Source organism: Nansenia antarctica, assembly GCF_963989245.1.
Source record: "Nansenia antarctica genome assembly, chromosome: 2".
NCBI lineage: Eukaryota > Metazoa > Chordata > Actinopteri > Argentiniformes > Microstomatidae > Nansenia > Nansenia antarctica.
Genome location: NC_137675.1, coordinates 126,371 through 136,486, shown reverse-complemented (window position 1 = coordinate 136,486; position 10,116 = coordinate 126,371). Strand labels below are relative to the sequence as shown.

Sequence of the window (10,116 nt, the reverse complement as noted above, 5' to 3'; positions counted from 1 at the left end):
ACAACGATCCTCTCCAAGTCACCTGGTAGGAGCGACCCGCCAGGTAGGAAGCAAACCAGGAGAGTGCAGAGCCAGAGATGCCCAGTTCTGAGAGGATGGAGAGAAGGAGAGAAGGAGAGGAGAGGAGGAGAGAAGGATCTGGTGATTGACTGTGTCGAAGGCAGCAGACAGGTCCAGGAGAATGAGAACAGAGGAGAGGGAGGAAGCTTGAGCAGAGTGGAGGGCTTCCGTGACAGCAAGGAGAGCAGTCTCAGTGGAGTGGAGGGCCTCCGTGACAGCAAGGAGAGCAGTCTCAGTGGAGTGCCCAGCCTTGAAGCCGGATTGGTGGGGGTCCAGGGTCAGGGGTCAAGGATGGTAAAGGAGGAGGTTCTGAAGGAGACCAGTGATGGAGTCTCCAGACTTCTACCTCCCCAAACCTCCCCATGTGTTCTACCTGTGTGTGTGTGTGTGTGTGTGTGTGTGTGTGTGTGTGTCTTTGTTTCATGTCTGAATCAAGTCCATGATTGCCACCATCCATGCTGAACTACCTCTTCCCAACACACACACACACACACACACACACACACACACACACACACACACACACACACACACACACACACACGTGCAGCCTCTTGCCTCAACCCTGAGTCATAACATAATGAAGGGTTCGGTTGTCTGTCTAATCCTCTGTTCTTTACAAACCTCCTCCATCCCTCCATTCCTCCATCCCTCCATCCCCACCACTCAACCCTGACCAAGCCTTCCCACTCAAAGTGTGTCTGTGTGTGTGTGTGTGTGTGTGTGTGTGTGTGTGAGGATGATAATCTATTTAATCCTGTTTATCTGAGCTTGGTGATTCCAGACGTCCTGCCAGGCGAGGCTGATGTAGATGTTTCATAACAATGAAGATACCAACCCCCATGACCCATGGACGTGTGTGTGTGTGTGTGGTTGAGGTGTGTGTGTGTGCGTGTGTGGTTGAGGTGTGTGTGTGTGTGTGTGTGTGTGTGTGTGTGTGGTTGAGGTGTGTGTGTGTGTGTGTCTCTATTCCAGTAGAGAGTGCTGACTTCAACTTTCCCAGAAGTGCTGCATCACACACCCACCCCCACACACACACACCCCCACACACACACACACACACACACACACACAATCATGCCAAGCCCAGTGTTTTTCCAGGTCTGTTATGAGGCAGAACTGTTTCTGCTCAGAAGCACAACCACATTCCTGGCTTCCCAGCATTCCTCACAGAGTCGGTAGAGGGCCTCACGGGGGAGAGCCTCATGGTGGAGGGCCTCACGGTGGAGGAGGGCCTGACAGTGAAGGGCGGAGCAGCTCTGTACCAGGTAGTAAAACAGCCGGTCATGTGTTAGGGTGGGGTTCCTGGGGATCTGGGGGTCCCTGCCTCACAGCATGGGTCTGGTGTAACCATGGTGACCATGTTAGGTCCTTTGTGACGTGGACTCTCTCCACACTCTCTCTCTCTCCACTCTCTCTCTTTCTCTCCACACTCTCTCTTTCTCTCTCTCTTTCTCTCCCTCCACTCTCTCTCTCTCTCCACACTCTCTTTCTCTCTCTCCACTCTCTCTCTTTCTCTCTCTCCACTCTCTCTCTCTCTCCACACTCTCTCTCTTTCTCTCTCTCCACTCTCTCTCTCTCTCTCTCTCTCTCTCCACACTCTCTCTCTTTCTCTCTCTCCACTCTCTCTCTCTCGGCCAGTTGGTCCATGGGTGCAGCATTTTGATTGCCAGTTTTGAAATGACTTTATGTTTCCTGTCTGTTATGTAAAGAAACATGTTGAAGCAGAAAATGTGTTTAGAGTTTTGGAGACATGAGGTTTTGCTCTCCAGGTGGTTTATGTGTCATTTTAAAGTGGCCTTCCCAGTCACCGGATCTGAATCCAATAGAACAGCTTTGGGCTGTGGTTGAATGGGAGATTCACAGCTGGAAAGCTCATCTGGAAAATATGTTTTTCATGACGTCATGACGTCATGTCGTCATGGACCAGAATCTCAAAGGAATGTTTCCAACGTCTTGTGAAATCAAAGCCACGAAGAATTGAGGCTGTGTTTTGAGAGCAAAGTGAGGTCCAGGTGAGGTCCAGGTTTCATCAGAATGGTTTTATTGTTCGTTATCAAAACACACTTCATTTAAATAAACGTTCTAACAAAATACAATTGTTCTTAACATAAATACAGACTAACCCTAACTAACACTAACAAAGATAAATAAATACTAACAGTCCAGCTGAGGCTCCCATAGACTGGAAGGGTTAGAGTTAGGGTATGAGATGGTCCATGATCCGTTTATAGAGACTTCAGGTAACCAGGGGGCCATTCCACTAAAGTGGATTAGTATATCGGCGATTGAAATAAATCAGGCGATCAGGCAACTCGGGATTAGAATTCAAGCCTCAGGTGATTCCTCGAACGAGGATCAGGCTTGTGTCATCAGTGTTCACAGAACACCGGCTTAGAAATCCTCGATATGGGCGCGTGCACGCAGACATAAAGAGCCCCGAAGAGTCGATCTGTCGAAATGAAGATACTCCACTCTGCAGGGGTCCTACATTTGCGCAGCATTCCGAATTATTGATCTTTATGAAGACGGAAAAATAAGATGTAAAATAGTGCAATACTGCCGCAATTAACAAGGCGAGGGAAATGGTTTGGCAAGAAATTGCTGACCGATTAAATGCGTAGGTCATACTAGCCCCAGTTATTGTTATATGTTCATGTTTTTATAAATGAATATTACTACTGTGGTGATATCAGCAGCAGGCTACAAACCGTCATATCACCACAATGGCCTAGTGGTATCGACCGCTGCCATAGTATTTATTCGTCATTTTTAGACGGTGGTTCAAATCCCTCTTCGGACACACTTTTTACTGCATTTCGTTGTCTGAATCTAATCTAAAATCTCATCTAAAAAGGTATGTAGGCTATACAATTATGGTGCAGGCTAATTTACAAGAACTGACACGATTACAATGGTGTTTGAAGCCTTTGCATGAATACTTCGGTTAAATGTAAAAAAAAAAAAAAAACACTAAAATCAAGTCTCGAACTCACAACCTTTGGAACTCTAGCTGGTTGCCTTAACCACTGCGCCAGCCAGACCGCTGTGACAAAAGCAATGCAAGTTGATAGACATACCTATTTATTTATTTATTTTACACTTTTTAATTTATTTATCTATCTATCTATCTATCACACTTTCAAAATATCAGGTTATCTATCACACAATCAAACTATCTATCTATCGATCGATCACACTTTCAAATTATCAAATTATCTATCTATCACACAGTCAAACTATCAATCTATCTCGTGTGAAGTGGGAACTAATATTTCCTAAAAGACACTTGAGGAACTGTCGTTCGGGATGTAGTTTCCGCCTGTGAGCCTTTTTTGACGCACGCATTACCTTAGCCAGTCTCTTAGCCTGCTCGCGACCAGAATAACTCGGGAGGCTATGTTGCATAGGAACCAAACAGCGGATTATTTGAGCCACATTGATGGCACCGAACGCAAGATAAAATTATCGCCGATTAGAACTTTATCGGGGATTAGAAGATAATCGACCTTCGTGGAATAGGCCCCAGCCCTTCAGGTAAACAGTCATTCAGGTAAACAGCCCTTCAGGTAAACAGTCCTTCAGGTAAACAGCCCTTCAGGTAAACAGTCCTTCAGGTAAACAGTCCTTCAGGTAAACAGCCCTTCAGGTAACCAGCCCTTCAGGTAAACAGTCATTCAGGTAAACAGTCCTTCAGGTAAACAGCCCTTCAGGTAACCAGCCCTTCAGGTAAACAGTCCTTCAGGTAAACAGCCCTTCAAGTTTTACAGTATTTCAACAAACTAACAGGTGAGACAGTTTTACAGTTGTCTGCAGGTAACAACTATGTAAGTAAGACCAAAATAACACTAAATCAATAAATTAAAACATAAATAAAACCTCAATAAATAAAACCACAATAAATAAATAGATCTAAACAAAGAACAACAAAGTACCTGAACTAATCCTGACAGGTGTGTTAATCCTGACAGGTGAGTGTTAAAACAGAACCGTGTTAAAGTTCTGTAGTGCGTCCGTTCCTCACCAGCGCCGGGCCGGGGGCGGGGCTGTCGGCGGTGCTGGCGTTGTCGGCGGTGCTGGCGTTGTCGGCGGGGCCGTCTGGCTGCGTGAGGAGGTCCGGGACCCTGAAGGAGGCACCGGTGCAGGGGCCCCGGGTGTTGCCGCAGACCAGCCGCTCCAGAGAGGCGCTGTTGACGATACGGAACCCGGCCGCGCCCCCGAAGGTGCTGGGCCGCCAGTACTCCGGGGAGCAGACAGGGTTTCCCAGGAGGCCCTTCAGGGAGTACGGCGCGCCCATCTCCACCATGGTCTCCCCGAACACGGCGCCGGGCCGTGGGCGCTCCACCAGCAGCCCCGGGTAGAACTCCACCCCCTCGATGTCGCCATAGAGACGCTCCATCTCCGCGGCCAGCTCCTCGTTGCCTACGACGACGACAACAACAACAAAGGGTTAATGAGGTTGATTCATTAGGTGTAGAGGTCACAGAGGTCGGGGTCCTGGGAGCTGTTGAGACTCTGCACCCAAACAGCACAGGAACACTGCAGCATTAGCATGGTTAGCATTAGCATGGTTAGCATTCATCATGTCCATCATCATCACTGCCGGATCAACGAGGAAGCACACATTCACACTGACATTTAACGCGTCTCACCTGTGAGGTCATAGAAGGAGGCGTCTCACCTGTGAGGTCATAGAAGGAGGCGTAGGGCTTCATGTTGAAGCGGCGTCTGTAGGCGTTGAGTGACTGGTAGCGCATCTCCCTGGTGTGTTCCAGGGCCTTGACGGCCACGTCCACTGTGGCCCCCGGCAGGTTCCACCCCCCCGACACCTGGAGGAGGAGGAGGAGAGTTCTAGAACTGCAGGAGTGTTGTAGGAGTGTTGTAGGAGTATTGTAGGAGTGTTGTAGGAGTGTTGTAGGAGTATTGTAGGAGTATTGTAGGAGTATTGTAGGAGTATTGTAGGAGTATTGTAGGAGTATTGTAGGAGTATTGTAGGAGTGTTGTAGGAGTGTTGTAGGAGTGTTGTAGGAGTGTTGTAGGAGTGTTGTAGGAGGGTCACCCACCCGTCCAGCGACCTGCTTGCTGAAGGCGTCGACCAGCCCAGAGATGCCGTGATGGGGCACCAGGGAGGTGTTGAAGACGAACTGGGAGTACTGGTACTGCTGGCCCTGGACCTGGAAGCTGTCAGGCATCAGCGGGTGCCAGTGGTACAGGGCGTTGAACTCCGAGGCGATGCGGTTCTGGTACTGGAAGCGCTGGTCGAACAGCAGCTCAGGGTCGAACTTCAGCTGGAAGTTGTAACCACTCAGGTGCTGCACGTAGTCCTCCACCACGATCTTAATGGTCTCTCCTGTAATTACATGGTTATAACACAGGAATAAGGACCTGTCTTTTTAAACATGGCTTCTTCTGGCAACTTCTCTCCTGTAGGCCAGTAAGAAAGGGTTTTAAAAGGTTGTAGAAGGGTTGTAGAAGGGTTCTTGTCTGGGAGGGGGAGGGGAGATGAACCCACCAATCAGGATGAGGCGGGCCGTCTGGTAGAGCCTCTCGTCGTCCCAGTCCGGGTGTTCCTGCGCCATGACGTCACAGACGCGGTTGTGTTCCCGCAGCCAGAGCGTGGCGTACATCATCAGGCCGGGGACCAGGCCGAACGCCTCGTGGCCCACGGCGAAGCGGTGCTGGGGGGGGACGTGGGGGGGGTACAGCATGGCGGCTCCCGTGGCCTCAACAGTGGGGGGGTACACCTCCCCCTGCAGCACCTGCACCCGCAGCTTCCCCCCGCGCAGCAGACGCAGCTGCCGCTGCCGCTGCAGGGAGGCTCCGTACACATGGTGGAGGTCCACCTAACACACACACACACACACACACACACACAGGGTCAGGGCCAGGGTCATGGTCAGGGGTCAAGGTCATGGTTAGGTGTCAGGGTCAGGGGTCAGGGGTCATGGTCAGGGTCATGGTTAGGGGTCAGGGTCATACGTACCCCGTGTCCCAGGGCCTTGGTGAAGGCGGGGCCCTTCTGGAAGTCGGTCTTGAAGAACTGGTGGGTGAAGTGCTGCGCGAAGAAGGCGAACATGAGGTTGGAGCCCTGGGGGTCCGCCACGAAACGCCTCCGCCGCAGAACCCGCTCCACCACCTCCTGGGCCTGGGGGAGGACCGCCCTGCCTGGGGGGGGGGGGGGGGGCAGAGGTCAGGGGCAGGGTTAGGGTCAGGGTCAGAGGTTGGGGTCAGGGTTAGGACCTTCTCTCAGAGGTTCACACCTCAACAAAGTCCTTATAGACGCATAGACAGAATATAGTGACACTTTAACCAGGTCATATTCATTCAAGGGTCAGGGTCAGGGTCAGGGTCAGGGGTCAGGGTTACCTGCAGTCCCCAGGGGGGTGGGGCAGCCGAGGGGGACGGGGGGGAGGGTCCTGGTGTAGTAGCTCAGGTTGGAGAACGCCTCCCAGCTCTTATACCCGTACGCTGCGTTGTAGGTGGGGGGGCTGTCCACCAGGTGGGACCGTGCTGGGGGGGGGAGGGAGGGGATAATGTTAATATAATCAGGTTTGATCTGAGGAACATCAAGTTAATGCTGTTATGTATTAATACATACAGTATATACATATGATGACAATATAATACTATAACAGACATTTGGAAGAACATGTTATTTCTCCCTCCCTCCCTCCCTCCTCCTCCCTCCCTCCCTACTCCTCCCTCCCTCCCCCCTCCCTCCCTACTCCTCCCTCCCTCCCCCCTCCCTCCCTACTCCTCCCTCCCTCCCTCTCTCTTACAGGTAAGGATGTAGGCCATGATTCTGTCTCTAATGAAGGAGATGCTGTTGATGATGTCCCAGAATCCTTGGTAGTGAGTCAGGAAGTGGTGCACCGTGTCAGGGCTCGGACGCAGCCAAGCCTTCACCCGCGTCAGGAACTCAGCTGGGGGGGAGAAGAGGAGGAGAGAGAAGAGGAGGAGAGAGAAGAGGAGGAGAGAGAAGAGGAGGAGAGAGAAGAGGAGGGGGAGAGAAGAGGAGGAGAGAGAAGAGGAGAAGACATCTACATTTATTTCCATGTTTTACCAGCCTGGAGTAACTGAGGGTTAGACAGTCTCCCTGGAGTAACTGAGGGTTAGACAGTCTCCCTGGAGTAACTGAGGGTTAGACAGTCTCCCTGGAGTAACTGAGGGTTAGACAGTCTCCCTGGAGTAACTTAGGGTTAGACAGTCTCCCTGGAGTAACTGAGGGTTAGACAGTCTCCCTGGAGTAACTTAGGGTTAGACAGTCTCCCTGGAGTAACTGAGGGCTAGTCAGTCTCCCTGGAGTAACTGAGGATTAGACAGTCTCCCTGGAGTAACTGAGGGTTAGACTGTCTCCCTGGAGTAACTGAGGGTTAGACAGTCTCCCTGGAGTAACTGAGGGTTAGACAGTCTCCCTGGAGTAACTGAGGGTTAGACAGTCTCCCTGGAGTAACTGAGGGTTAGACAGTCTCCCTGGAGTAACTGAGGGTTAGACAGTCTCCCTGGAGTAACTTAGGGTTAGACAGTCTCCCTGGAGTAACTGAGGGCTAGTCAGTCTCCCTGGAGTAACTGAGGGTTAGACAGGACAGTCTCCCTGGAGGAACTGAGGGTTAGACAGTCTCCCTGGAGTAACTGAGGGTTAGACAGTCTCCCTGGAGGAACTGAGGGTTAGACAGTCTCCCTGGAGGAACTGAGGGTTACGTGCTTTACTCAAGGACACACTAGTGGTGGTGTTAGGGTTCAGGGTCAGGGCTAGGCTAGTCTGTGGTACTTACGTGTGGAGCAGTTGTGGCCCTGGTAGCCGGTGCGGGTGCAGTCACACAGGTACCCGGCGTCTGGGGCAGAGAGGCACACGCCTCGGTTCTGGCAGGGCTGGGAGCAGCAGGGGTCCGCTGGGAACACACACACATAGGGTCAGCTACACACACCTAACACACACCTAACACACACCGTCACTACACACACCTAAAACACACCATCACTACACACACCTAACACACACCGTCACTACACACACCTAACACACACAGTCATAACACACACCTAACACACACCTAACACACACCATCAACTACACACACCTAACACACACCTAACACACACCGTCAGCCACACACACCTAACACACACCGTCACTACACACACTCTCCTTACTCTCTATATCAGACAAGCCATTTAATATTATTATCATCTATTACTACCCCCCCTGTACTGTCCCTCCTGAGACATCTACTACCCCCTGTACTGTCCCTCCTGAGACATCTACTACCCCCCTGTACTGTCCCTCCTGAGACATCTACTACCCGCTGTACTGTCCCTCCTGAGACATCTACTACCCCCTGTACTGTCCCTCCTGAGACATCTACTACCCCCCTGTACTGTCCCACCTGAGACATCTACTACCCCCCTGTACTGTCCCACCTGAGACATCTACTACCCCCCTGTACTGTGTCTCCTGAAACATCTACTACCCCCCTGTACTGTCCCTCCTGGGACATCTACTACCCCCTGTACTGTCCCTCCTGAGACATCTACTACCCCCTGTACTGTCCCTCCTGAGACATCTACTACCCCCCTGTACTGTCCCTCCTGAGACATCTACTACCCCCTGTACTGTCCCTCCTGAGACATCTACTACCCCCTGTACTGTCCCTCCTGAGACATCTACTACCCCCCTGTACTGTCCCTCCTGAGACATCTACTACCCCCCTGTACTGTGTCTCCTGAGACATCTACTACCCCCTGTACTGTCCCTCCTGAGACATCTACTACCCCCCTGTACTGTCCCTCCTGAGACATCTACTACCCCCCTGTACTGTCCTTCCTGAGACATCTACTACCCCCTGTACTGTCCCTCCTGAGACATCTACTACCCCCCTGTACTGTCCCTCCTGAGACATCTACTACCCCCCTGTACTGTCCCTCCTGAGACATCTACTACCCCCCAGCACTGTCCCTCTTGAGACATCTACTACCTCCTGTACTGTCCCTCCTGAGGCATCTACTACCCCCTGTACTGTCCCTCCTGAGACATCTACTACCCCCTGTACTGTCCCTCCTGAGACATCTACTACCCCCCTGTACTGTCCCTCCTGAGACATCTACTACCCCCCTGTACTGTCCCTCCTGAGACATCTACTACCCCCCTGTACTGTCCCTCCTGAGACATCTACTACCCCCCTGTACTGTCCCTCCTGAGACATCTACTACCCCCCTGTACTGTCCCTCCTGAGACATCTACTACCCCCTGTACTGTCCCTCCTGAGACATCTACTACCCCCTGTACTGTCCCTCCTGAGACATCTACTACCCCCCTGTACTGTCCCTCCTGAGACATCTACTACCCCCTGTACTGTCCCTCCTGAGACATCTACTACCCCCTGTACTGTCCCTCCTGAGACATCTACTACCTCCTGTACTGTCCCTCCTGAGACATCTACTACCTCCTGTACTGTCCCTCCTGAGACATCTACTACCTCCTGTACTGTCCCTCCTGAGACATCTACTACCCCCTGTACTGTCCCTCCTGAGACATCTACTACCCCCCTGTACTGTCCCTCCTGAGACATCTACTACCCCCCAGCACTCGTTATTCTATCAAACGACATTAATCAGGTTCTATACTATACATATTTAATATCTTTACTATACATATTTAATATATTTACTATACTATACATATTTAATATATTTACTATACATATTTAATATATTTACTATACTATACATATTTAATATATTTACTATACTATACATATTTAACTGGATCATTTGAAATGAAACTTTCTCACCTGCTTCGCAGAAACAAACCGCGACACTCAGAAGCAGAAAGAAGCAGAGTTTAAACATCCCGGAGGCTGGTGTGGGTGTCAGGGGGAGGGTAGTAGATCTTACTACTAATAACTGTATTATCTACAGGTTCTGTTCGAACCCTAACCTGCTCGTATTTATGACTGCACACCGGCGCCACGCCCACTTCCGCTGTGACGCCCGTGGGAGAAATACCTCCGTAGACACACACACACACACACACACACACACACACATACACACACA

General features: G+C 51.0%; 1 protein-coding gene across 1 annotated transcript; it reads right to left on the bottom strand.

Annotated features, from left to right (window-relative positions):
* Positions 1-4,054: 4,054 nt before the first annotated feature.
* Positions 4,055-9,909, bottom strand: LOC308151770 (prostaglandin G/H synthase 2-like; the record flags this gene model as incomplete). The annotated part of the gene is made up of 9 exons (XM_080524671.1): positions 4,055-4,482; positions 4,742-4,889; positions 5,124-5,410; positions 5,573-5,903; positions 6,044-6,225; positions 6,427-6,570; positions 6,840-6,983; positions 7,836-7,952; positions 9,852-9,909. The coding sequence occupies 9 exons, from the start codon at positions 9,907-9,909 to the stop codon at positions 4,055-4,057; spliced, it is 1,839 nt and encodes a 612-aa protein (XP_080380797.1).
* Positions 9,910-10,116: the final 207 nt, after the last annotated feature.